The 27,625-nt window shown below is 49.9% G+C and overlaps 2 protein-coding genes across 3 annotated transcripts; one reads left to right on the forward strand and one right to left on the reverse strand.

Annotated features, from left to right (window-relative positions):
• Window positions 1-1,761: 1,761 nt before the first annotated feature.
• Window positions 1,762-18,111, reverse strand: DLST (dihydrolipoamide S-succinyltransferase). Of its 2 annotated transcripts, none has more exons than XM_053979724.1 (15): window positions 17,997-18,111; window positions 13,569-13,602; window positions 12,328-12,376; window positions 11,226-11,281; window positions 10,788-10,862; window positions 10,303-10,358; window positions 9,495-9,606; window positions 8,786-8,941; window positions 8,419-8,504; window positions 7,676-7,773; window positions 5,684-5,814; window positions 5,045-5,118; window positions 4,108-4,191; window positions 3,426-3,593; window positions 1,762-2,971 (listed from the first exon to the last, which is right to left on the reverse strand). In XM_053979724.1, the coding sequence occupies exons 1-15, from the start codon at window positions 18,063-18,065 to the stop codon at window positions 2,837-2,839; spliced, it is 1,383 nt and encodes a 460-aa protein (XP_053835699.1). In that variant the 5' UTR covers window positions 18,066-18,111; the 3' UTR covers window positions 1,762-2,836. The 2 variants fall into 2 exon arrangements, with proteins under 2 accessions (XP_053835699.1, XP_053835700.1); XM_053979725.1 differs by lacking the exon at window positions 17,997-18,111 and adding an exon at window positions 13,703-13,744.
• A 1,986-nt stretch (window positions 18,112-20,097) lies between these two features.
• Window positions 20,098-26,790, forward strand: PROX2 (prospero homeobox 2). The gene is made up of 5 exons (XM_053980530.1): window positions 20,098-20,167; window positions 22,174-23,777; window positions 24,289-24,400; window positions 24,846-25,040; window positions 25,141-26,790. The coding sequence occupies exons 2-5, from the start codon at window positions 22,246-22,248 to the stop codon at window positions 25,324-25,326; spliced, it is 2,025 nt and encodes a 674-aa protein (XP_053836505.1). The 5' UTR covers window positions 20,098-20,167; window positions 22,174-22,245; the 3' UTR covers window positions 25,327-26,790.
• The last annotated feature ends 835 nt before the right edge of the window (window positions 26,791-27,625 follow it).

Genomic DNA, 27,625 nt, shown 5'->3' on the forward strand with positions numbered 1-27,625 from the left:
TCATCCCTGGTGGACCACACAGCCAGGGTCTAAAGGGGTGAACTCTGAGAGGGGTGAACTCTGAGAGCCAGCACAGAGGGAAGGAGGCCAAGTGTAGATTCTGATTAAAGAAAAAGCACAAACACGTGTCTCCTGACAGCCCAAGGTGGAGGCTGTGCTCAGTGGTGCAAGTAAAAGCCACAGGCCGATGAGCTTGCAATGGCAGCAGTGCAGGTCTGGCCCTCCTCTCCCAGCACCCCCTCACACTGCTCACTTATCTCCCATAGTAAGGAATTAGTGGTATCAGTGACACGTCTCTGTGGCTAGCTGATTCCAGCTCCTGCTTGCCCGTAGCAGTGAAGACACCATCCCATGCAGGAGCGCTCGTCCACCAGAGGGAAGCAGAGCTCTGGAGGAACTCATCTCCTACACCAGCAAAGGTGCGGACACCTCAATTGCTGTGCAGAAACGGGAGGACTGAGCAGGGAGCTGACCACTAATGCCACAGAAGGCCAGAGAGCGGGACCAGCTGAGCCTGGGGCTTTTCCTCTCCATGGCAGCCCGCACTGGCTGAACGCTCCAGCTGCTGCCTTGTACCCCTGTCCACCAGCCTCCTAGTCCTGTGATTCAGGGGAGGTTCAGGAGGAAGGACCCTGTGTCCAAAGCCACAGCATGGCATCTTGCAACTCAGTGCCATGGGTGTCACCCAAGGGAGTCAAAAGTAAGTTTCAAGCACTTACGTTGCTCTCTTACAGCAAGCCTTGACAGGGCAGATTAAATAAAGCACTTTGCATAATTGTAAGAGTTTGGCTGTATATTCCCTTCCTGATTGGTTCAAAGGCCTCATTTATTGCAGCTGCAGACAGAATTAAGGCTTCCCCAGGCTCATGTACAAAGTTAAGGTGGACCCTCCGTATCTTAAACCAGCACAGAGGCTGCATGCAAGCAGCATTTTTTAATCAAAACCTCCTCTTTCACTCAACTTATTTGTGCAAGAATTAGACTCTCTACCCTTCCCAGAACAAGGAAGGGTTTTTTCCTTTTCCCCTAACCTACCTTAGCCAGGGCCAGGCAAAAAAAGCCGACTCTGCACTCTGTTTTTGTCCCTAGCTGCCAGGAAAATGCAGGCACCAGTACCAGGAACTGCCCTTGCTTTCATCCGCTTGGCAGCTGTGAGTGCAATCGTTTTCTGTTAGAAGGGACTGCCCTCTTCAGCTGTAGCTGAGAAGGGTAAACCATCTTTGAAGTTGATGTCAGCACTGGGAAAACCCTGCCATGATCCAGGAATGATTTGTGTTGTCCCAACGAGGACAGCTTCTTAGGAAAACACCCAGCACCACAGACAGCTTCCACTCTTCCTTGTTCTTGCTTCCTTTCTGCAAAAGCCTTTCCACGCCAGCATGAATTACAACTGTCCCGTTGCAGCAGCAAAAATTCAACTTCTGAAAAACTTTATGAACCTGTCCCAGGTCTCCCTCTTGGCCATCATGTCCTTTAGCTAGCACTGGGAATTCCTCACCATCTGCAACAGTTCCGTTGCTAGAAAAGGATGATTTCCAGCCCTAAAAAACCTCCTCTTTCCTGGGAAGAGCCAATTCTTTGGCAGAGAGTTTGAGGCCAGCAGTGTTCACAGGCAGAGAAGACTAAATTTAGTACCAGCAGCGATGGGCTTAGCTCCCATTGCCTCTTTTCTCTCACCAACAGATAATAGGACTCTTGCACTACACTCACGATGCTGCTGATGCCAGAGTCCTTGCCCACGCAAACACACCCCACCTTGCAGTCGTTGCACAGTTTTATTTCATTTAAAATCCGCTGTGTTAAATATTTTTGTTACAAGTTCAGTGTAGGGGGTAAGAGTAATAGACTCTGCAGGCACTAGCAACCCCCTCACCCCTCAATTCATGTGTGCGCTATCAGATTAAGAACTGCCCCCCTCCCCCCAAAACCAGCACCCGTGGGCTGGGATATACATTACAGTGAAAGGCCTGGCCCCCCAGCTGTGTGTGGGCTGGGAGCAGGCCAAGCCCCCGCACGCAGGAAGCCAGCAGTCAGACCCACCACCAGTGAGCTGTGTGTCAGGGAGAGCTGCTGGGGGCTGGTTCTCACCCCCATGTCGGTCATGTAATGGTGAAAGGGTTGTCCCCAGGAACAGTGCTACCTCCACAGAGGTCACGGGCTCTGCCCGCCCCAACAAGAACATTCACGCCACAGTGACTGGGCTGGTGAAAGACAATCGCCAAGGGAAAGTAGGGGAGCTGCCACCCCGTGTTACTGTCTGTGGAGGGAGTGTAACTAGGGCACTGCCAGAAGCACGACACCTACTTCAAGCCCTGCTCTGACCAAAACTTTTCCTGCAAGTGGCCTCGGGGTCAGACCACCCTTGCAAGGCAGACGAATGTGAAATATTTTCAAGCAAAACATGGATAGGACAGTAGCCTTTCCTCTCCTCTCCCTCCCAGGAACCTTAGTGCTAGGCAATAAAGCTGAACCTGCCATGGACGGGCAGGGAAGGGTACCCTAGCACAGCAGCAGCAAGCAGTTTCCAGTGGTATAGGACAAGCTAGAGGTGAGAGTTTGGTGCTCTGAGGGAGAGGATGCCATACAGATGGCTCTGGAAAGGCAGTGCCATTCAGTGGCTGGCCCACTGCATGGCAGCTCTTGTGAGATACTAAACCTTCATTAAACAAAATAGGAAAGGAGGTAGGAGCTATCCCTGTAATTCCCTCTGGGACAGCTCCAATCACAGCGGAGGGAGAAAGACTGGAATGACCCCTGCCAGTTCCTGAATGCCCTGCATCGTCCCTGCTGGTGCTGCGGCCCTGTCCTGGGTGGGTTGTGTGGGGGTGTGGCTGCCCTACAGGTCGAGCAGCAGCACGCGGGGATCCTCCACCGCTGCCTTGATCTTGCGCAGGAAGGTCACGGCCTCTCTGCCGTCGATGAGCCGGTGATCGTAGGTCAGCGCCACGTACATCATAGGCCGCACCTCGATCTGAGGAGGGACAGGGATTAGTGCGCTCAGCGCTCCTGCCTGCATGGTCCCCTCCTGTGAGGTCAGGGAAGACCTGGCTTCTTCCCACCCCGAATCCTGCGCTCAGGTGCTCCTGGATATGTCCTGCCTGGTAAAATTATCCACCCAGGCTGGGTCCATGCCACATACAAGATAAGGTCCCTTCCTGGAACCGTTCCCTATCACAAAGGCTACAACTTCCTCCTTCCCACACCTAAGCAGATTATAACCAGTTTGCCCACTCACAGATAGGACAAAGTCCCCTGCACAGCTCAGGCAAGTACCAGGGCCAGCAAAGGTGCCCTATACCCATTAGTCTCTGCTTCTTCTTCACATTGAAGTGTTTCAGAAGTGACATCAACCCCTTAGAAAAAGGTTCTCAGTCTGCTGAGCCCTGTTCTTTGTTCCCTAAAACCTCCTGTGCAGGTCCACCTACCTTGCCTCCCACAGCCACAGGCCTGTCAAAGATGGCATGCATGCCTAAGATGGCAGACTGGGGTGGGTTAATGATAGGTGTTCCAAAGAGTGACCCAAAAACCCCACCATTGCTGATTGTGAAAGTGCCGCCATCCATGTCTTCAATGGCCAGTTCATTCTTCCGTGCCTAGAAGTAAAAACAAGGTCTTAGAAAGCCACACAGACCATAGAGAGCAAAGAACGAGGGTTTGGACATCCACTCTCTTCAGGAACAAATACTGATTGCAAGATCTTGCTTATTGATTTGTTCAGCTGAAAACCAGCACAAATTGCTCAAAAATGCATCCCGTGTTTAGAGTGAACATGTAGTGGCTTTGGGGAAGGATTCTCTCGCCTTTGCTTCCAACTCCTGCTTTTGCAGGAGACAGACACAGGGACTTCTACCCCAGGGCAGTTCAGCCTTGGCCTCTAAAGACAAAGGCTATGTCACTAATGCACAGATTGCAGTCTTCTGGACGGGCAACAAGTAGAACTGTCCTAAAAGGCAAAGGCACAGCCAGACAAGTAACTGGATCACTCCCCACAGCACAACTCAGTGTGTTAGAGGTCAGAGATGACGACACAGAGACCAAATCAATACATGACGATCCAGCATTTCCAATTTCCATTCCTCCAAACCCTCTTCAGAAAACTTTCCTTACCTTCTCCCCCAACTCGTAGATAGCACGCTCTATGTCAGCAAAGTTCATGTTTTCTACATTCCTAACCACAGGGACCACCAGACCCTGGGGAGAAGCAAAGTCCATGAATAGCAAATTCAGTGCAGCAACACACAGATAGCTGTCATGCAGCAGGAACCTGGACACAGCCCCAGAGAGCTCCTGCCTCCCCATCAGCCCACAGCAGCTGGTTGGCAGAGCTGTCTCACACCCTGGTAGCCTGACAGGAAACCTGGCATGACACACATTAAAGGCTGACACCTTAAATTGAGTCATCATCTTTGCCTTTGCTAGCCTATCTCATAAAATCAAGCAGGTCTGTCTGGAGCCAGCTCCACATTGATAAATTCCCAGGTGAGGCACTGTGAGATTTCAGCTGGCAGCTCTTTCTCTCACCTCTTTTTGCTGGGCCTCCCCTACACTTTGGGAGAAGACAGTGACATAACTTCAGTCTTTGTCAAACCTCTGCTTCATAGCAGAACCTTCTAATCAAGAAGGTAATTCACTAATTCAACATCTGTAACTCCATCCCATACGCTCCCTGGACAGACACATCTCTGTGGAACAGCACAGCAAAGTTAGCCAGAGGACAGGATGTTCAAAGCTTTTACTGCCTATGTCATGGATTCATGATAAGAAAGGGTTTCTCTAACCTGGCCCTCCTCATTAACAACTGAGATCTATATTGACCCTCTTACCAGATCTCTTATTGAGATGAAATTAGTGGTATTCTTGGTCCTCCACCTTCTCTCAAAAGCTATCTCAGCAGTCCATAGTGCAGCAAGTGTCTCATTTATAGAATCAGTCTTATCAGTTAATTTCTGCTGTAGCAGAGCACAAAGCTGAGCTGGCTCAAAGTATATGATCATCCCATACAAAAGGCTGCGGGAAGCACGGACAAAGCATCCAAGGTACCTACCCGGGGAGTTGCTACAGCAACACTGATGTCCACATAGTCCCTGTACACAATCTCTTTGGTCGTGTCATCAATCACTAGAATGAGAAAAAACTTGTGTTACATATGTAGAACCTAAGATCAAGGGTTTGACAGGTGAAAAAAATCCTAACAACTTGCTGATGTCTAGCTTAAACATAACTCCAAAGAGTGATTCCTTGCTGTACCTGTGGGAGAGGCACCAGGATAGACAGAAAGAAAACAGTCCACAATGCTCAGTCCTCCTCAGTTATTCTCCCCTTGGTTAATCTGCTCTTCTGTGTTTCAGCAAGCACCTCTGACACACCCAGGAACTGCACTTTGCCTACAGCAGTCACCTGTACACCAACCAGCAGGCTCTGCCTTCTGCAAGCTGCATATGCATGGCCCCAGCCCCACTCCTGGTCACCCCTTCCTAACTGAGTCCCTCTTGGCAAGCGGTCCTCTACCTATGAAAGTGGCTTTAGCAAAATCAGCAGCAGCATGCAGGTCTGTCCCCATGTTTTCTGTGTGTTTGACTTGCTTCTCCAAGCTACTTCTCCTGTCATGGACTTGGCCATTGGCTTTCCCCCATTCTGCCATGTTCCCTAGACATGCAAGTAACCAGCAAGGGTCACCACTCACCTGCATTCACAACAGGCTGGTCCTGCAGAGCAAAGGCTGCAGCTTTCACAAAAGCTGACATGAAACCAAGCTTCAAGTTGTGCTTTTTCAGAAAGGTATCCTTGTGTACAGCTCTCATCTCCCGGATGTTGCTGCGAAACACACGGTAACACTGGTAAACAGGGAGTCCAAGAAAACTCCGCTCCCTCACTCTGTAACAGATTTCAGTGCCAGCCCCAAGGATGCAAATCTGCACCACCGAGTGGGAAATCTCCAGTCTGCTGCAAAAGCCTTCACGTGTGATACAAACATGGCTCTAAGGTTCCTGCCAAAGGATCAAACAGAAACTGGTCCTGGACCACGAGCTCCACAGCCAGGGTAAACCTGCAAGGACCACACTGCCAAGAACAGAAGCAAGATGTGGCATGGTATATTTCCTGCTTAGGCCTGATGTTGCCACCTGTTCTCTGGAGACAATAGTGCTCGTACCAGTGTGGCATCACAGACAGCAAATGCAGGTGTGGCTGGACTGACACAGAAGGGTGAAAAACCACAATGTGGCAAAAGCAGTAAACATGCAGGAAATAAAATCAAAGTGATCAAAGGAAAAGACCTCAACCACTCTGCAAATTCAGCACCAGACAGCGCAACACCACTTTTGTACCCAACTCTCTGGCTTTGGGAATTGAGTGAATATGAAAGGAATTTTCCCAGGAGCTATGGTAGTGGGTGCCAGTCCACCCATAGCTCTTGACCAGACAAATCATATTTTCCCACTGTTTCTATTAATCAAAATTGAGGCCATTTACAAAACATCAACCAAGCTGTAGCTACAAGCTCTGCCTATTCTAGCCTAACATCAGATGGTGTGGAATTGCATGGTTCATCCCCTCCCCCTTCAGAGACCTTCAGTCTTTGAAGAGACAGTTTCACCAAGAAGCAGGATTTTCCACGGTTTAGAGTGTTTGTTTTCCTGTGTCTAACCTTGTTTAGAGTTAGGATTACTGCCCAAAGACATTAGTGCCTCCCAAGACACAAGGGCTGCAGCAATGAGGATACGACTTGCTTGGAACTGCCTCATTAAGGCCTCCTCCTTTCAGACACTGACCCCCGTGGGAAGCAAGAGGCCCCAGCACAGGTCTTCACAAATCAACTTCACAGTAATCAATCCAAACCATATTACCAGATGCAATGAGAGCCCCAGGCTGGCGTAAAGCGACACCTCAGTGAGCCTCTGAGAGGAGATAAAGCTGCAGCACTTCCCTCCAATCAAGACTATTTTGCCAGCCTTATTGTTCTGAGATCCAAATATTTACATGTTTTGTCTTAAGGAGTAGCATAGGATTTCACAAGGCAATTTGATTTGGGCACAATTTCCCCTTAATGCACTGTAACATAAGCTGCCCACCCTTCAAAGACATTAGTGTGCTCAGTCCATGCAAGCACTTGAGTCAGGAGCCCTCCACCTGCTTGAGAGGATGGGGAAGGGTGCTGGTCTGTCTCTAGAAAGCTGTACTATCTGACAGCAAAGGCCTTAGGCCTAAGCAATGCTCACCTGAAAGGCTGATGAGCCCTGGAGAACCAACTCACTGGAAGTTAAACACCTCCAAAAGCAGTAACCTGGTGGAGTGGCAGAAAGCAGATGCTCCATCTTGCTGTCTTCTAACAGCTACTATATGCAAGTGATACTATCCCCTTCTGGTCTTCTGCTCAACATTTACCAGTCTTCCACCAAAAAGCCCACAGAAGAGGAATCAGAGACTACCTCTATTACAAGTAGCAGGTGACGCCCAAGGAACGACAGGCAATTAGGAAGCTGTGCACCCCTCATGCCACAACACCCACGTGGTCCTGAAGAAGCTGCGCAGACTATAGCACATATCTAAGAAAGAGGGCCCAAAAGACATGCTGCCAGCCTCTCCAAAGAAAACCTGCAAGGTTTTGACTGCTATTTAAAGATTACTGCCTTAATCTGTTTCTACTCATAAAGGGAAAAAGAGGTTTACTTCTCACCTCATATCAATCTCATTGAAAGTGGTCAGCATGGCACAAGTATTCTGAGCCTCTTTCAGCCGCTGAGCAATACGCTGACGCATCCTATTCATTTTCACCTGCAAATTAAGAAGGTATAAGCAGAAGCTGCCTAAAGCTCATCCAAGGGCAGAATGCATAAGAAATCCAAAAGGCCCTCCTCTTGCCTAGGGCCAAGGTTTTCACTCTAGGACAGGAGCACAATGGTTTGAGGACTTTATTTCACTGCTCAGCTCAATGCACAGTTCACTTGAAAAGCAGTGCTGAAATGCATCACAGTATAGCTACTTCTGACCTCTGCATTCGTCAAGACCCCCAAGCATGCATAGCTTTCTGTGTGGCTAATATGAGAAGAGCAAGACTGCTAAGGAAGCAGGTTGCTCAACCATGCTCTCTTAAGAATGCACAAGGCAGTTTCAGCAGCCTCAACCCTTTGCTGACGGCTTGTGGACAAACCAAACAGATCACACGGAGTCCTTCTGTCCTGAGTCAGCAGAGCTCAAGGCAAGACTTTTGCCTAGAAAAGACCCGTGCCAGATTGGTCCAGGCTCTTCCTCCACACCACCTGTAAGTGGTTCTCTCATGCAGACAATTTTCCCACCTGTCACAGCTCTACTGAGCTGGGTGTGTACAGGTGGATACGGACGCATCTGGAAAGCTCAAGCCAGAACAGATTATCACCTAGCAACAGAAGTGCTGGCAAGGTCCCTGTTCCCACAGCTTACCCTATGCTCTGATCTGGCACCTTTGGTGGGCACTGCCTCCCCAGGAGGGGCTGCCGCTGGGGCTGCAGCCGGCTTCACAGCAGACACTGAGGGTAAAAAACACATCAGTCAAAAACAGAAGCCAGGTAGAAAAAGCTCTGAGGTAGAAAGCACATTTGAGCTCTTTGCTTAAGTGACACACTATGGAAGCAGTCCTGAATTAGACTGGGAAGGTTCCAGGCATAGCTGAGCAATCTAGTCTGGAGCAAGCAGGGCAATACTGCAGGAGGCCTTCATCATAAATGCCTCTGTTTGATGTCTTTAACCTTATACACTCTCCCCCAGAACAGAGAGACTCAAGAACAGGAACAAATGGCTATTGCCTCACCTGGTTTGCTGTCGATGGGCTGAGTTGACACAGGCGGCACTGGTGGCATTGTAGTGGGAATTGGTGCTGCAGCAGGGGGAGGAGCAGGCGCAGCTACAGGTTCAGGGGCTGCAGGAGGAGGAGGGGCTGCTGCTGGTTTAGCCTTGGCAGGAGCAGCTGAAAGACAAGGAAGAACCATGGTAAGGGCACCAGCTTCCACTGGCACAGATCTGTGAGTCCAACCAACCTAACAAAAGTAAACCCTCAGGCAGCGTGCCTTTATGTTCTCAGCACTCCTGAGAACATAACAGCTCACTACTGAGCTGACAGAAGTCACCACAAGAGAAAGGCATTGTGAAAGTGTTTTACTCATCAACACTCTTGACCTCTTTACTGGAGAAGGCTGGATGCTACAGAGAAGAGGGCACAGAAGGGAGTTAGGGGAATTCTCAACTAGTTATAGCTAAGAGCTCAGTCTCCTCCAGAGGGAACAAAAGAGAAGACCCCCCCACCCAGAAGGACTAAAATTATGCTTTTCTAATGGACAACAAAATAGGAATACTTTCTTCCAGTTACAGAGGCAGATGGAAGAATTATTTAACCTCTCTCAAGATCCCTCTAAATGCTTTGCTAAATGCTAAAAAGCATTTTATTCTAAATGCTTAAATCTTCAGAAAAAAAACCGGGCAGAAACACAAAGGCCTATGCAAGTTATACATGCCTGACTTACCTCCAGTTTTCCTGAGTTTGAACAGAGGTGTCCCCCCTTCCACTTTGCCACCATCGGGTACCAGAAGGGCTTCGATCACACCAGCTGCTGGGGCTGGAACTTGTACTGATGTCTGAAAAAAAAGAAAATCAGTGGAATTCTCCCAAACATCAGTTGGAGAACAAGAGCCCAAGAGAAGATGCCAATATGTGCAGATACACATTGTAATTTGGCGGACCGCAGCTATGTCTCACACTATTTGCACCAGTTTTCACACCCTCCACCGGGATTTTGTGCCAATAGTTAGAGGCTTTAGGAGATGCTGGCAGTGTAACGTATAGCCTGATCTCCAGGGTACTGGAGAAGAACTGACCCACTGCCAGCATCTTCCTGACAGCAAAGCTGAAAACAGAACTCAGCAGAGAATTCAGAAAGAACTTCAAGGCTTAACGGTCCTTTCAGGGGTGGATAAACTTAAAGCCTAAATTTAAAACTATCTGAAGACAACCTATGGCTTGCAGATTTCTCCTTTGTTTAAACACAAACAAGTCTCAAAACTCAAAGCACTCAAATTGGAAGGAGGAGTAAAATTACAGCTCCAATAAACAACAAAACTAGTGATGATTAATCAAATGGATGAGTAAGGGTTATCAAGAATTCTCACTTAAAGCACAGCAAGTTTTCATACTAGATGAGAAAAGCTTTTCTCCATGAAGAAAACAGGAGACACAGTCAGGGTCCTGCAGGCTCTAGGAGCTCTTAGCAGGAGAGAAGCCATACAGGGTACCTTCTACAGAACTAGAAAAAGTTTTGGTCCAGAAACTCCTACCTTGTCTGTTTCAATCTCACACACCACTTCATCTTCCGCCACTGTGTCTCCAACAGCTGAATGACAGATATGAAGACCACTGTGAGGAGGGAGGTGTGCTCTGGCCTCCCCTCTTTACCCACAGCAGTTTCCCAGGCTAACCCATAACTTTTTCATCCCAGTTCTCCACAACTTCTAAAGAAAAAACTAGCTCAAGCAATCTACTGCACACTTAAGAGTCTGATTCCAGCTCAGACATCTCCCTTCATCCAACACTACCCCTGACAGAGAGGTGATGAGGCAGTAACTGCAATTCTCAATCCTTTTGAGGTTAAGAATGAAGCTGAGGCTTCAATTAAATGAGGCTGCATTTAAATGCCTCATTTGTCACAGACTGAAAGGCACAGAGCAGGATGTCAGCCAGTGAACTGTAATGCATCCCCAAGGTGTCTGTCCAACACAGCAGTAACAGCAATGACAATGTCAGGGAAGAGGCAATTGCTTACCTTTCTCCCACCTGACATCTCCTTCTGTGACTGACTCTGCAAAGGCTGGTGTGTTCACCGTAACCACGTCATCCCCTGTGAGAGAGACAAACAGACTTGACTGCTTTCAGAGCTAAAAATTTATGGTATTGCTTCATTCTTGTCATCACAACTCTGCTAAAGGGGGTAGGCCATCAGACACCAATTGCTGTCCTTCTCCTCACTTCAACACGGATCAACGGATCAACGTTTAAACACCAGAGAAATTCGCATTTGACTGAAAGCCACATTGTGACAGGAATGCCAGACAAAATCTTTAGGGCCCTGGGGATATAAACCCTGAGTCATCCATGCAGGTAGGATAGCAGTGAGCCTTGACCAAGGATGGAAGGTAGATGTTGGCAGGACAGCAAGAGGAAGCAAAAGAAGCATCAGGCTGATTCCTGCCTTTTTACTTACTATGTACCGCAGTGGTTCTGAAGTAGCGGACAGTGAAGACACTGGAGCTATTTACTCTGCAGAAAGAGAGAAAAGTATGAACACAGAAGAACACTCCTCTGCAGGCTGCCAGCACCAAGCTCAAGTACAGAATTTACACTAGCTTAACTGATGTGAAAGGCCGCTCGGCTGTTCTGATGTGTTTGTTCCAAAGGACTCCTATTTACTGTTCAAGCTGCAACAATCCAGTAAGAAAGGAAGCATTACATCCTACCATCATTAGTGCTCTCAAAACTCAGTGAGAACTGATTTGTATGGAATTTTCATGTACACAGACAACCCTACAGAACCCTCATAGCTTAAATACTGATTAAAGGGTGACCTGGCCAGCCCACACAATGCCCAAGACTAGTGCAGCAACAATTTTTTTTACCTCCAGATTAGGACCGTCACCTCTACAGAAGTTGTTGGATTGCTCCAAAAAAAAGAGAAGCACCATAAATTGCCTATGGCAACGCATCCAAAAACCAGCTATTTCCCTCCACCACATTTCTTCACAGGGAGCTGGCAATCCCAAGCATTCCAAAGGATGATTTTTATATCTACTGACATCACATTTGGAAAACTGAAACAAACATGCTTTAGCATTTCCACTAGCACAGGCTACTTTGTACAAAGGATTTCAAAGTATTTCAGGCTTTTATGCATGTACTCTTATGGTTATCTCCCTAAAACATTTTTATAAGACCACCTCATTAGTGCAAACCCTGACATATGAACAACAGCTCTGTGAATGACCCCACTTCTCCTGACAGAAAATCTACCAGGAGACCATCATAGAGCAAAGGACACCTCTAGCTGGATAATCAAAGAGTAGAAATCCATTTATTGCTGATTTCCTCATTCCTGTCCCTTCCCTGTCCCAGTATCTCGCTGCAGACAAAGCCTGTTTTGAGTTCCCAACCTGCAAAACCTAGATTTTGTTAGGGCTAGCTCCATACTCCTACGATGTGCACAAGAATTTCATGACAGCCAACCATATTCTGATTCTCAGATCTCAAATCTTATCATGGCTAGAGCAGCCACAGTCTCCCCACATGACACTTTTCCTGTGGACACTTACACAAGCTTCCTGCTGTTTGTGTAAGCCAGTCCTTGGCTCCCAGACACACCTGTGAATGAGAAAGAAGTTATATTATCCAGCTGTCCAGCCCTCAAGTATCCTTGTCAGATAAAAGAAGGCAGAGGACACCACTGCCCGCCCTGAAAGAAGTTTGGGACCAAATGGGGAATATATCCATGCAGAGACACCTCAGTGTCATCAAACCTGCCCAGAGCTTGCCAAGAACAGTGGTTTTGTCTTCATCTAGATTTATAGGGATGGAGAAAACAGTTACAGCTTGACAACAAAGCTAATAAGGATAACTTTGAAAAGGGCAAAAAAAGCAGCAGCTACCCCATTCAGAGCAAAACCAGGGAAGAGCTATGAGGAACCACCTCCAGAACTGCTGAGTTATCCACACCCATACGAAGCATGGAACAAAGTATCAGCCCTGTAAGAGGCACCCCAGAAAGCCTCGCAGTGGCAGAGACAGCTAAGGAGGAAAAAAAGGACTGAAAAGAGGGTGTAGGGCAGAGTCATGAGCCACCATCATCCCTCTTCTCTGCCCTCCCTGTCCAGAGAAAATTATTTTCCAAAACTCACAGTAGGGAAATACTTGCACAGCTTCCCAGTTTCAGATACCCACTGTCCTCTTCCCACACTGCTCATGTGCCCTGACACTGCATTTTTAAATTATGAACTGGACTCCTGTCCTTTGTCACTTACAGGGCACTGGGCAGTTTTCCAGACTGATCTTAAAAGAGAGTCAGCGTAGTAACTGGAGAACATAATTATCTCAATTACACAATGCCAGAAGGAAGAACCATTTCCCCGCTTGATTTTTTAAAAAATCAGCACAATTTCTACAGTACAGTTAGAAAAACCAGAGCTCTAAGGAAAAACAGTTTAAGCCTCAAGGTGGAGTTCACAGGCACACTAGATTTGACATGTCACTTAAGTCATCCATCATTTTCAAAGTTTATTAGAGAGCTAGGGTTCTGCAACAGCATGTGCTTTGAGCACTGCAATGCCTGAAATACACTGTGCTGCTGCTGTGAAATCTTCACCAGAGCCAAATGGATCAGGCAGCATTGTACATCAGGCAAGGGAGGCACTCCCATGGAAACTTAGCTCATTCCACTGCTTCTTCACTACATGACTGACAGAAATAAACCCCAATCAGACCTATTACCAACCTCCATCATCAGCTCTGTTCTTTCTAGGTAGCCTGAAATGAAATAACATAAAATTGTAAGACTCACCAGACAGAGGGCATCTTGCCAGAGTACAGTTCCCCTGTCAGAGAGAAAAGGATGTATCAGTATTGCCAGAAGACAAACCCATCCTAGAAGGACTTTGGTTTTTCCCTGAGATCTGAATCAGACACAGGACCCACCATTCTCATGCTCCAGTCTGCAGGCATACCACTTTCCCACAGTGTGCAAGAGCAGGAGAACACCTATGCCCTTCTTTATCCTTTGTCTTCTCCCAGGGTGCTTTATGATGCAGTGATGTTAAATTTGATGCTTGCATTTTCCAGTTCTGGATCCAGAAGTTTTGACCTTCTCACGCACATTTTTATCTTTAAGAAGGAACAGATTTCCAATAGAATTTGCTATGAATGAGAAGGTAAAGGGTAGCTACTGGATATGATGATAAAACATCCCATGATGTTTATTCCTACAGTCATGAATGCTTCAACTAGGGGTTTTAAAATTTTTTTCTAAAGCTATGGAGCCTTTGAACTCCAGAAGACCAGAATTCCTCTCAGTGGCAAAATTTGTACTGCTGTCAGTTAGCCAGGAATTCCACATTCTTTGATGTTTCACTTCATACCTGTGTAATCATTGACTGCACTCCTAGCTCAGCATAACAGTGCTCAAAAGTAGAACACATTTCAAAATATTGCAGTTACTTCCCCTACTGTTATTACATATTTCTCTCACATCAAACCTGCAGGATTGGAGAAGATAAGAACTCTTTAAAAGCAATTGGAAAATAGCACTGTAGCCATGATGGAAAGGCACTTGACTGGCTTAGAATGACAGCAACTCAAGAGCTCAAAGCACCCTTATCCAGCAGCTAAGGTAAAAGTTAGATTTCCTTCATGCCTTCAGCATCTGAAGTTTGCATACAAGCCCTGATTTCAGCTTTAGCAAAGGAAGCAGGAATGGGATATAACTGACCTTAAATATCAAAATAATTTGAGGAGCTGTGTGGCAAGACAACAGAGACCAAGGACCAACAATATACTTAAGCTTGGCACACCATCTATAGGACTGAGCGCTGCAGCATACAAAAATATACTCAATGAACACTTTGTATCAAAACTACTAACAGGCCTGGAATCCACCCCTTGGTGATTTAATTATCCAAGCTTATAAATGGATTTGACTTGTTGGATATTAACACAGAGACAACTCAATGATCAATGGGCAAGTCAACAGGGTTAAGATTAGCTGTGCCAAGGATGCAGGCAGCCAGTGTGAGTTACTGCTAAGCTCCAGCACAACACCACACAGCTACCCTGCTTGCCAGTTCAGTGCAGGGATCGACGATCCTGAACCAACAGTCCTGCAAAACCAGCTTCTGGCAGGGCCTGCTGGAGCCCCTGCCCCAAGTCTGCCTGGGAAAGGGAAAGCAGGAAGCACTGTGCACATTTGTAGAGTCATCTTGAATGCAACGAAAACTAATCTTGGTGCAGCACTGGCCCCTGCTAACTCAGATCTGGTTTGCATTGAGCCAGCTCTAAGTCAGGATCAGTAAGACAAACGCCAACTTAACTCCACTGGGTCAGCTCTCTAGAGCACCACAATCCTCAGCACTCTGCATTGATATTTTTCCCACTTTCCATAGTGTCCCAGATAGCATAGAGTCAATCACAAATTGATTATCAAGCGACTTGAGTTCCCCTCTATCCATTAATGCTTCCCTGGGTGCTTTATTAAAAACAGTGGTTAAAGGCATTCCTAGCATGCCAGACAATAAATTATTAAGAAAGGAACAGCCTCAGACTGATGCTAAACCAGACAATTTTATTTACTCAGGACCAGTTTACTGTGGAGTTAAAACAAAAAGGAAAATTTAGAAGGTCTGTCCTAAAATAAATTGCTCTGAGAAAACACATCTGCAGCTCTCTTCCACCAGTGGTGTCAAGTAGCAAAATTAAGGAAAAAATTGGTATCACTCTACCCTTTGCCTTTAAGGTTAAGAAATTAGGGGAAGAGTTTAACGTGAGAAGGAAACCACTAATAAAAGATACTGTGATTTCTCTGGCTTACATTCTGCAGAACTGCTGTGTGTCTATCTCTTAACCACAGTACCTCAGAGATGAACATGCAGCTTCAGGAGACACTGGACAGGGCCACTTCCTGTTCCCTTTTTCCCCTGAAGGAATCATTCTGATTGCACCTCTTCCTGGATCACTTGGCTAAATCTGCCTTCTGCTTCCTCTTGGAGCTTTTTCAGTGAGAATGGAAATATTTCAGTTTTGCTATGTGGCATTAGCACTTTGGGTCAGTTTAAAAAGACAGCCTTCACTGGGGGGAAAAAAGTCTTGGTCTAATTAGCCAGTGACTCATGTACCAAGTGATTAATATTTCCCTCTCGTTTCACATGACTTCTCAGAATTGTTTTTATAACTGTTACTACGTCAAAGTGACCCTGGCATGCACCGTCCCAGGCCACACCTTTCAAGGAGCCATCACCTTCCAGCAGGTCACTACACACTGAAATAAAGGATGGAATACATCAGCTAAAGCAATAGCCTATATACCAACAGTGAGGAACCAGTTCAGGTAAGGAATCTGATGAACTTGACAGTGCGGCTCATTTGAACAGAGGCAAACCAGAAGGCCAGTGCTGTGCAGCTCCAACAACAGGCAAAGCAGCAATTGGCTCTCCAGCCATGGCTTCTTGAGAGCAAAGCAGCTGCTGCTTTGACAAGGATTAGCACAAACCCCTGCTCCATGCGAAAACCCACTGCACGGCTTTCATGGGTATCAAAACAATTATATATAGCATGGGAGGGCAGATGCCAAGATGGGATGCAGATAACAATGCTGAGTGGTGGATGCTGTTACTAAGACAACAGGCTCAGAACTCCCCCAGCATGAGGGGAGGATCAAACAGGGAAGAAAAAGTTCTTTACGAACTCCTGCCCAGATAAAGAGAAGGATTTGACTCTCAAAGCACTTTACGCAGCTCCTGATCAAACCTATCTTTTCCAGACTAGCTCTTCTCTGGACTTTTTCACATAGCCTTCAATGTCTGCCTGCCCCTGCCCCAACTCTTACATGCTACAAGCTATTGATGCACATTCCTGGTTTCTACTTTATATGAATTCAGGACCTTTTCTTCTTTTACAGTCAAAACCCAGTCAACCCTTCCTCACCCCCACTGACTCCACTCTTCTCCCATTCAATCCTCCACTTCTGAATTTTGTACATGTCTACTGTTCTCATGTCTGCCATCAGAGGTTTGCCAAGTTCTGGAATTTCTTTCTATCTCTCCAAAAAACCTGTTTAACATAATAATCAAAATTTACTTCCCATATCACTGTTCAAGTGGAAATCAAACTACTACTATAACTTTTCCAGTACATCTAACAGGTTAACTAGCATTCAGCCTAAAACCTCCTGATTTTCAGACTAGTTTGTAATAGGTTTGAATACTCCATCTGACTTCTTCCTGTTCTTTATAATTACACAGCACCACTGAGACCTGACAAAGGCTAAATATTGTTAAAATGTCACTTTAATAAACTTGTTTGAACTGCATTATAATAAATTTTTTCTACATATATGTATAACAAACTGTAACTATACAGTTACTTGTAAGTTGTTCATAACGCCGTTTTACATGTATACACACACATTTATAAACACAAAGGTGTCAGTACATTACAATCGGTTGTCAACACTTGCTCACCCACGTTTACAGAATGTCTAAAACCAAGTCTCATGCTCGAGGGCTCCAGCTGGTCACTGGAAGAGAAGTGATCTTTCTCATGCCGTAGGTGTGCACATATATGTGTGTGCACATGAAGCTGCGCGCGTTTGTGTTTAAATGGAAGATGCGTGCAGCAGGACACAGGACCCAGCTGGCCAAGGGCAGCCCCAGGGTTAAGTAGCTATTGGGCTCTGTCAGCCCACGCTGCAGCCAGCAGAGGTTACCACCGTCTGCAGCGGTTCAATGACTGCCTGAAAACCGAGCACAGAATTTAAACAACAAACCGCGTACCGGTTTGTTGCCGATCCTGCACCGGGCGCACCCCGGCCGGGGGGGGGGGTTTCTGCCAGCGCAGGCCGGTGGCTGCCAACAGCGAGGGCCCCAAATGCCACAGCCACTGTCAGGCGGGGACGGCGGAGCCCGAGAGCGGCGGCGTTCGGAAGCCCTTCCCGCCGTTCAGCTCTGCCCGGTGTCGCCGCCCTTCCCGCGGGGCCGGGCCTGGCAGCGGGGCAGCGGCACCCGCTGGGAAGGGGCAGCGCCGCGCTCACCGCGGCCCCTGCTGGGGGACGGCCTCGCCGCCCCTTCCCGTGCCCGGCCCTGCCGTGCCCCCGGGGCGGCGGCGCCGAGCGCCAGGCAGCAGGGGACGCGTCCCGGTGCCCTTGGCGCCGCCGACCTCCCCCGCCCAGCCGCCGCCCTCCCTCGCTGCCCCGCTCCCCGCGGCCGGTGCCCGCGGGCCGTACCTGTCGGAGGGCGCGCAGCGAGCGGCCCAGCGCGCGGCCGAGGCAGCGGGACCGCCACAGCGGCACCATCGCGGCGGCGGCGGCGGCGGCGGCGGGAGGGGCCGCAGGGCGGACACCGGAACCAGGCCCGGCGCGAGGCGGAAGCGCGGGGGGCCGGACCAACCTCCCCAGAACGGGGGGAGCAGCCGGGGCGGGACCATCGCGGGCTGTGGGGCAGGGCCAGGCCGGGACGAGGGTCTGCTCCTAATGTTGCTATGTGTTACCAGATACGTAATAATAGAGGTATTAACACATCCTGTATAATATATGTTATATTAAACACTATTACTTATAGATCACATACGTATAAAATATCTATGTATTACATCTATTTATATAAACACGTATACGTATATATAGATGCTATTATATGTAATAGTAGAAGTATATGTGTAATAAATAACCCTGTGCTTTACGAAGGGTGCCGTTTTATGACGCTCTTCTCTGAACCAGCTCTGGGTCGCTGCAGGGCAACGATCCCGCGGTTTTCCTGCTCACCTTGCTGAGCTCGTGTGGGATGATATGAGCTCGTGTGGGATGATATTGCCACAAGCATCACCCAGTGGGATGCTGCATGGTTTGAAATGGGCAATGAGGTCATCTCACCATGGCAAGCAGGAAAATGAGTCCACAAGTAAGCCCTGTTCCTCAGGTGTGCTCTGTATGTTGAAAACATTTGAAAATTCCCTGCCTAGCTTTTGTTTTTTGCCTGCTTCCAGGCAGGGAACCACAGGTGGAAGAAAAGCCAAGGAACCTATTTACAGATTCTGAGAATCAGCCTGGGATAGTTATAAAGGGCTGTCTGGCAGCCAGGCATCTCTCAAGGAGCCAAGTCTGGGTTACGCACATGTGCCTAATTTAGCCACAGCTTAATAATATATGAATGGTTAACTGCAAGCTTCAAAATATGAGATCATTTTCAAAGGAAAGAGATTGAATAAAAATCAACAGGGGATAGTCTCTGAGGCTTTGAGGATGAGCTGACTGCTCTAATAAATGGTAACGGAGCCAGAAAGGCTCTCTGCCAGGGATTTCTCTGTGATCTGTCTTTTGAAGGCTAATATCCTTGAACAATATTGGCCACCTGATGTCAACTGCCTTTAACCACAGCCTCCTGCCTACCCAGTGAATACACTAAGCACTGCCAGGCTCAGTTAGCGTGTGGAAGCAAAGCAGATGAAGCCCCAGAGGTGGCACGCATGGCTAGACTTTGCCCACTCACCCACAGCTCCTGCATGAGGAGAAGTTTCTGCCAAGCACATGTGCTGCTGGGGCAGACAGGTTTGTCCTGGGGCTGGGTCAGGATCTGCTCAGCTGGGAGTGATGCCAGCTCTGCTGGTGCTGTCTGTAAAGCACCCTGTGACAAGCAAGGGACTCTGTGTTGCTGCTTTTCCTGTGTTGTCCCATTTCTTGGCCATGTCCTATGCTGCAGACTTCCAGGACGGCCGAATTGCCTCCGTGCCCCCATAATGTGGGATGTGGGAAATGCCTGGCCACTTTCCGTGGAAGACGGGTAGCTGGTGGGATCTGGGCCAGCTCCTTCCTTGCTTGTGGCACTGCATGTCAGCCCGGTGTATTTGCATCGTCTCACCAACATTTCACTATCCTGGGTCCTGAATGAGGCTTCCGGCCAAATTCCAGCGGAAAATTGCTCCTCTGGGCCTGTGCCCACCTGGGCAGCCAGCAACTCGGCACCGGATAGCCCTTGCCTGTCTGGCCCCAGGGGCTCCGAGTGCGGGACACAGCAGGGAAGGTGGCCGGACGCTGGTGTTGGATCTGATCTCCTGGGTGTCCATCTGCATATTCAGAAGTCGTTCCCAGCTGGTTGGCTGCCTCCGGCCTCCCCACTCCCTCTTTAAAGGCCCCGAGCGCGGCGGGAGGAGGCGCCGGCGCTGCCCTGCGGCGTCCCGCGCTCCCGGGGCACCGCGCTCCCCGCGGCCCGGCTCGGGCACCGCGCCCGCAGACCCAGGGATGCGGCGGCTGGGGACGGCTCTGCGGGGAAGGGACAGCACGCTGCTCCGTGCTCGGCTGTCCCACCGAGGAGCGCCCATGAGGGGTGGCTTCAGTTTTGGAGAAGGCACACTGCCCTCGTCTTCTGAGCATCTTCGTTTCGTTCCTGTCTTTTTCTTCAGGTAGGAGGAGTCTCGGCTGCTTTTTAGTGTTCTGGAGGGTGGCACTAGTGAAAGCTGCCAGTAAGAGTGGGAACCAAAGCACGCACCTGCTAACTTCGTGGGGAAAGAGCTGCATCAGCAGGAGCAGTTTGCTTAGGGCAGCACCGTCTGGTCCTGCGGTGCCGGGGGTGCTGTGAGGGGGAGCCAAGGCCACCCACAGCGGGATGCCATGGCCTGGGTCGGGAGGCTCTGCTCCCTCCCTCCCAATCTCCAGAAGAAAGGCGGTGGTGCTGGAAACCTTAACCAAGTGGAGGTCACCTTGCCAGCTCTGACTCGATCTGCTTAAAAGGGCTATATCAGCCAGGTTCCAGGGGGCTGGGAAACCTCAGCCCAGGGGACAGGTAAGCTCCTGACCTTGCTGTTGAGCACAGCAGATGAGAGAAATTGCGAGCAAGTGTCAAAAGAAGGTGTTTCTATAGAAAAACAAGTGAGGTTACAGGACCACACCATTGAGGAAAGGATTAGGGTTGGGAGGAATCTATGACTGCAATGTGTTTGCTGTGTGACTTCGCTGGGTGCAGATGGCAGGCTCAGAGGCAGCTGCAGGCAATGGTGAAGCTTGTAACGCAAGGGCAAGGCAGGATGTTGAGAGCTGCTGGCACCCCAGCCTTGTGCTGCCTGTGGAGAAACTGAGCAGTTTGAAAGACCCTACAGCAGACACTCAGGAAAATGAAACCCCAGTGGTCAGGACGGGTGGGGAGACAACACAAATCAACATGTGGTGTCAGACAACCCAGAAAGTACTTGGTTTGTCAGGACTGTGACTCTGCAAAAGGTAGAGCTCTCCCAGGCACCTGCCTGGAATTCAGGGGTGTTTGAAGAAAGGCATCCTGCTGAAAACCCCTGAGAAGAAACCCATTTTCTACACTGCCTGGAGGACTTGCTGCAGAGCAGTTACAGGGACAGGAGACTGATGGTGTTGAAAATGATCAGGCATTTCTGGGAATAGCAAAAGAATACCAGACTTTAAAGGTGTCTGGAAGAGACAAGAGCTGTCCTAATTTGGTGGTGCAAAGCTACTGCTAATTAAGGTGGATAAGGAAGAAACATCCCACAGGGAGGGTTACTGTGCAATCGCCCAGGATACAATGTTTTACACCTTCTTTTGCGAAGCTGTGCAATCGGGGAATGAGTGGAGGGGGTGAATCCCTGCTTGGAGCCAGCATGACAATTTTAAGCCTGGGGCTGCTGGCTCAGTATTTTTTCTCTTCCCTGATAATCCCCATCCTCATTTCTTTTATTCAGTGTTTAGCCAAGCACTTAGGAGCCCCATATTATGTTAGCCTGAACATCTCAATGTATCCTGCCCACAGCAGGTCACATTGCACTTTTACCCTCTCTGTGCCCTCCTCCACCAGCCTGTTTGTGCTGGCCCAGCGCCCAAGTGCTGCCACCCATCCCCGTGCTTGGGGGCTCTGCTGGCAGGTGTTGGGGCCAGCAGAAGCCAGCAGCACCCATGGCCTAGCTGTGAATATCTTCACCAGGGACGCAGCTGCTCCTCTGTGCTCTGCCAACACCCAGCAGCACTCAAACCCACCCCTTTGCCCAGGTGTACGTGGCAGAGGGCTCTGCCTGGTGCTCCCTGCCCTCATACCAGAGTCCACAAGCCCAGAGGGCAGTTTCCCCAGTGCACCAATGCATCTGGTGCAGATGCAGCTGGTGATGTGGGAAGTTTGTGCTGCCAGGCACTGCCAGGCCCAAAGCAGGTGAAATGTACTCCAGACATGATGAATGCCTGGCTGGTAGGTGGGAGATGTAGTGGTGCCCAGGGTGTTGCTGCTGTCATGTGACATCTGACAGTGTGCTCACAGGTTTTGCAGTGCCTGGAGGTTTCTGCCTGGGTCATTCCCTGGTGCAATAGTTTTTGCAGGGCAGCAGGGAAGCCATGGAAATCTGGGAGAAAAAAATCTCTGGCCCCATGCTTGGAAAACTGCTGTATGAGGTCCTGTTTCTTGTTCTTTTTCCAGTTCCACACCAGTAGCAGGCTGAAACATCAAACACCTGGGAAATCTGCCAGTCTGTCCAGGCAGGAAGAAAATATGATGGACAGCAGGATTGGCTTTGAGCAGGATAGAGACTGTGCCACTTCAGGGCATGGCCAGGGGCTGAAATCGGAGCCCTGTTTCCAGACTGACTCTCACTTGCCTTCCCCCAGTGCATCCCTGATACCACAGCTCCTCAGCCACACAATGGTTGGCAGGAACCTGGATCCCACCATTCTTTTCCCTTCCTCTCAGGCAGTGGCCCTGCCTCATGACTACAAATGTGGTGCATGTCCCGGAGAAGAAGCTCAAGCCCTGGCTTTCCCCAGAACCCGTGCCCCAGCTCCCATGCCCTGTGCTGGTGATGGGGACCAGCTCTCTAACCAGCACCCACGGGAGCAGCTCTGTGACCAGCACTTACGAGCCAAGCGGGCCAGGGTGGAGAGCATCATCCAGGGCATGAGCCTCCCACCAACCCCGCGGGCATTTGACACGAGCCTGGAGACAGCCTTTAGGCATGAGAGGGAAAGGGGTGGTGAGATGCCCCAGGAGAGCAAGAGGAAGCCAAGGGTGCCCCAGCAGGGCATGGGGGCAGCTGGACGAGTGGCTCCCACAGGGGGCAGCTCCCATGCCAAGGGCTGCCAGCAGCTGAAAGAGCAGCTCTGCTTTTTAGAGCAGCAGTTGAGGTGGCTTCAGGAGAAGTTCTACCAAGTCTGTGACACTGAGGATACTGCCCAAATGCAGGAAGATTCAGAGAAAGTGCAGCCACTGCCTGGAAAGCCTGAAGACAGACTGAACAAGGACAGTGCTACTTCCACCAGCAACCCACACAAAGTGCCTCTCAGGAGGAGTGTCCTGGAGGTGTGTGGACTGGAGGAGGCTGAGGACAGAGGTGACACAGGTGGTCTGCCCTCGGCAGTGAGGGTGCTCTCACAGGCACTGAAGCACGAGCTGTCTGCGGTGACATCCCAGGTAGTGGACTCTGTCCTGAAGACTGTCTGGCTGAAGGCAGACAGCCACATCCAGAAGCACCACAGCCTTCCGATGCTGGGGCCAGATGCCAGGAGAGAGTATTCTGCTGGTGGGAAATGCAGAAAACCACTTGCTAAGCCATCTCCCATGAATGCACCAGGCTCCCTGGGCTCACCCCAGGCTGAGGTCCTGCCAAGAGCTTTGGGGAAGAGCCTAGGCTCTTATGCTGCCTCCTTCAGTTCAAAGGGGGTCAGAAAATCCTCTCGGGCACCCAACATGGGTTATTCACTGGGCTCAGCCATCCCTGTCCAGCACAGCCAGCTGCTGAGCCAGCTGTTGGGCTACGGCCAGCACAGCCTCTGGGGCAGCAACTCTCGTGAGAGCCCATCTGCTCTGGAGAGGGGCTGTCCAGAGCCCCTCAACTTGCCCTGGGGAACCGTTAAACTGAGGTCATCGATTGTGAGACAGCAGCAGCACCATCCCCTGCCCCTGAGCCCTGCCAGCACGGAGAGGCTGGCACTACTGCCAGCTGGCAGGGATGGCCATGGTGAGCTGCCAGCTGCAAATGACGGAGTGCCCTTTGCCTCGACCCATATATCCTTTGGGGGCAGCTGGAGGTCCCTGGGGAATGTGCTCCCCCTTGTCCTCTGCAGCCACAGCTTGGCACTGCCCCGCTGGTCTCCCCAGCAAGGCCAAGGTCCCTGCTGCTCCCTAGGGGCTAAACAGGTGTGGGCAGGAAAGGGTTATAGAGGATAGAGGATAAGACATGGAGGGGCACTGCCACTCCTCAGGGCTGGTCAGATGCTGTAGCGTAGCTGTGGGTATAAGCCAGGAGCTACCAAGCCTCCTCTTGGGCCATACTGGGGATCCTGTCATCCTAAACCATGAACAGGAGTCTCATGGAAATTCTGGTTCTCACATGACTGTGAAGTGCTGTGGGGAGCACTAGCTTCCTCAGGGATTCTCAAGGGATAAAACAGTGGCTGTCCAGCCAAGGATGAACCCCCTCTGCCTCACTGACAGGCCATGAGGGGCTATGAGGGCACTAGCCATGCACGTGTCAGGGGTGGTGCTCAGGGACGTGCCGAGCTCGGGGTTTGCTACGTGTAGGCTTTCCTTGACCCCAAGGCAGATGCAGGAGGCGCTGACCCCTGGGCACCTGAAGAAGGCCAAGCTGATGTTTTTCTTCACCCGATACCCCAGCTCCACTCTGCTGAAGACCTACTTCCTTGATGTGCAGGTAAAAGAGCGGCAGCCAGAACTGCTGCTGGGCGGGGCTCCCGTGTGGTGTGGCACCTAGCCTGCCTCCCTGGGGAACCATGAGGAAAGGGCTGCTCTTGTGTCCCCTTGCCTTGCTGCCAGGAGATGAGGGACAGCACCCATTCCAGCATGGGCTACCCAGGAGCAGGTGCACAGGGCTGTGGCAGACATGGGCTGTCAGCTGTTCACTCTGTGCAATCGAGATATTCAGATTAAAGCACCCCATGAATGTGCCTTCTCACTGCAGGGCAGCTGGGATCCGAATCTCTGTGGAGAACACCTTGGACACCCTGATGTCATTGCCCCAGCTTGGGGCAGGGCTGGGTTTGGGCCACTCCAGCAATACCCGGCTGGGTTTGCAGGGGCTCGTGGGTATGGAGGATCCAGTCTGGCCTAACACCATCCTCTGGCTCTCCCCCCACCAGTTCAGCCGCTGCATCACCTCCCAGCTCATCAAGTGGTTCAGCAACTTCCGTGAGTTTTACTACATCCAGGTGGAGAAGTTTGCCCGGCAGGCCCTGCTGGAGGGTGTTGTGGATGCTTGCACTCTCCAGGTCTCCCGGGACTCAGAGCTCTTCCGTGCCCTCAACATGCACTACAACAAGGGGAATGACTTCGAGGTGAGGAGGGGGATCGGGGGGAAGGGGGTGGTGGCGTTTGTGGGGGTAAGAAGGAACCATGACAGGGTGGTGTCACTGGCTGATACCTGTCTTGCTGCAGGTGCCAGGGCGGTTCCTGGAGGTGGCCAGCCTGACACTGCAGGAGTTCTTCAGCGCCGTCAGGGCAGGCAAGGATGCTGATCCCTCCTGGAAGAAACCCATTTACAAAATCATTTCCAAACTGGACAGTGACATCCCAGAAGGGTTCAAAGCTGCTGGCTGCTCCCAGGAACTGCTCCACAGCTGAGTTTCTGTGAAAGCAGCCCTAGGTTGTGTGTGCAGCCACTATGTGCACCTCATGGGCACTCCGTACAGCACCGGTTATTCGGGGTATTCTCTCTCTGAGGGCCATGCGCTCTCTGTAAGACAGCTCCTTAGGTGAGGCCTATCACTTGCCTCATGTGCTGGGATTTTATGCTGTGCATTGTATTCTGCTGCTCAGAACTGGTGAGGACCGCCAGAAGGGAGGGACAGAGATGAAGCCATCAGGTTGGAGCCTGAGAAGTTGCCCTGCCCCAGCTCTCCCTATGACCCTGACTGAGCTGCCTTCATTCTCTCTTCCAGAGGGTCACAAACCAGGGCAAACAGCCTTGCTGTTTATAAAACAAGAAGAGGTCCTAGTAGTGTAAGTGGGCAAAGTTTCCTTGGCACAGCAGACTAGCGGATGTACTGAGTCCAAAAGCATGACTCAGTTTCTGTCCAGATACAACACACCAGTGTCCAAAGAAAACAGCTGGTGAATTCCAGCACTTCAAGCACTCCACGGAGATAGTTGTTCCTGTCTGGGATATGTAAAAACTATGTTTGTTGTAGCCAACAAGAATAACACTCTCTTCCACCTCCCCTGCTCTGTTAGACAAGATGCCCCCATGCAGCTGTGTGCTGTGGCCAAGCAGGTGTGTGCTCCACAGCAGTGCTCTCTGGGATGCTGCAGGAGAGCAGGGTGCACAGGCAGCTCTGCTTGGCACTCTAAAAAGCCTCCATCAGCCCATCACCTGGGAGGACAGCTCCATGTTAAACACCCACCCACATTCCCTCACACCATGTTCCTGCTGGTAAAACTGCCCCAAGCATCTCTGTTCTACACTCTGCCCTTGGTGAAAGAGGAGAATGTTGAGATCCATCAGTCCCTGTGGGTTTAACATGAACTGAGGAAGAGCTGGACCTTGACATCAACAACCCCATTGCTGTAAGGGCTGTAAACACAGGGAGGTTTCTTTACCCTGTGGCCAAGACTTAGTGACCACTTTTCTACCTGAATGGAGCATGGTGAAGCATTTTGTGTTAAGGGCTCTCTAATCCTGACAGAGGTGGCAGTGGAGAGGAAAAGGCTGTGAAGAGGAGGCAGTCCTGATAGAGGCATGGCACGAGGGCACTGGGAGGGCAGTGATGAGCAACAACAAAACCACTCAAAACCCTCAGGGAGAAGACTGGGAAAAGGCCAAGGTAATTTTGGGTGTGCTGTAAGGTGTCAGCTGGTACTAGAGTGCAGCAAGTGACTCTTGAGAGGAGAATCACAGCTCCAGCATCAGACGAACACATGGGGTGACCCACAGGCAATGCATCTACAGGAGTACAGAACTGGTAACATCAGGACACAATGGGGAGCTCTGAAATAGGAGTAGTTCCCCTGGTGTGCCCACCCAGATTTCCTGCTTCTTTTTGTATGTTTATTTCTCCAAGTTTGTATATTTTACAACCCCAACACCAAATGTATGGGATTCCTTTTAAAATAAACACATTGTTTAAGTTACCCCTTTATATCCCTGTAGACCTATTTGATAACATCTGTTCTAAAGAGTTATCCTAGAAAATTCTTGCTTTTTGTTGGGAAAAATAACACTGCAGCAAAAGGGCAGTCCTTCTGCCAGCAACTCTGTGGAGTCAAGCAGGCCCCACTAACCAACACCAGCTCCTTTAAACCTGCCCCCTCACCCCAATGCCCCATGGTTAGTCTGCTCTGAAGTGCAGCTTGTGAGGATCAGGAACAGGGATGCTGGAGACACACAGAGACATATCCCAAAGCTTAAGGGTGCTAAGACATATCCCAAAGCTTAAGGGTACAACATGAGATAAATGCTGCTGGTGGTACCATGAATGTGCAATTCCTGCAGGCAATAAAGACCTCAGAGCTAAAGTAATGCTTTGGATAGGAAAAACCAAAGCTGCTGGAAAGGGAAATGATGGGTTGGCTCAGGGAAGGGTCATCAAATTCAGCTGTGTGTAGCTAAATAATTAGGGAACATAAGGTACATGTTTACTGGAGGCATCCTGCTGAAACAAAGCCTTTTTTCAGAGTTCCTGCTGGGGTAGCAGTTTCTTGCTTTCTGTGCTAACACACAAGTCCATGAGTGTCAGTACAACTGCAGGTGGGGGACCGAGGACAAGACAGTGCCCCAAATCCCAGTCATGCAGTGGCTGAGGTTGTAGGAGATGTCTTCAGGTCATCTTGTCAACCCCCCTGCTCTAGCAGGGCCACTGAGAGATGGTTGCCCAGGACCATGTCAGAGGAGTTTTAAGTATCTCCAAGTAAGGAGGGACTCTAC

This window comes from Vidua macroura, chromosome 6 (assembly GCF_024509145.1).
Source record: "Vidua macroura isolate BioBank_ID:100142 chromosome 6, ASM2450914v1, whole genome shotgun sequence".
Taxonomy (NCBI): Eukaryota; Metazoa; Chordata; class Aves; order Passeriformes; family Viduidae; genus Vidua; species Vidua macroura.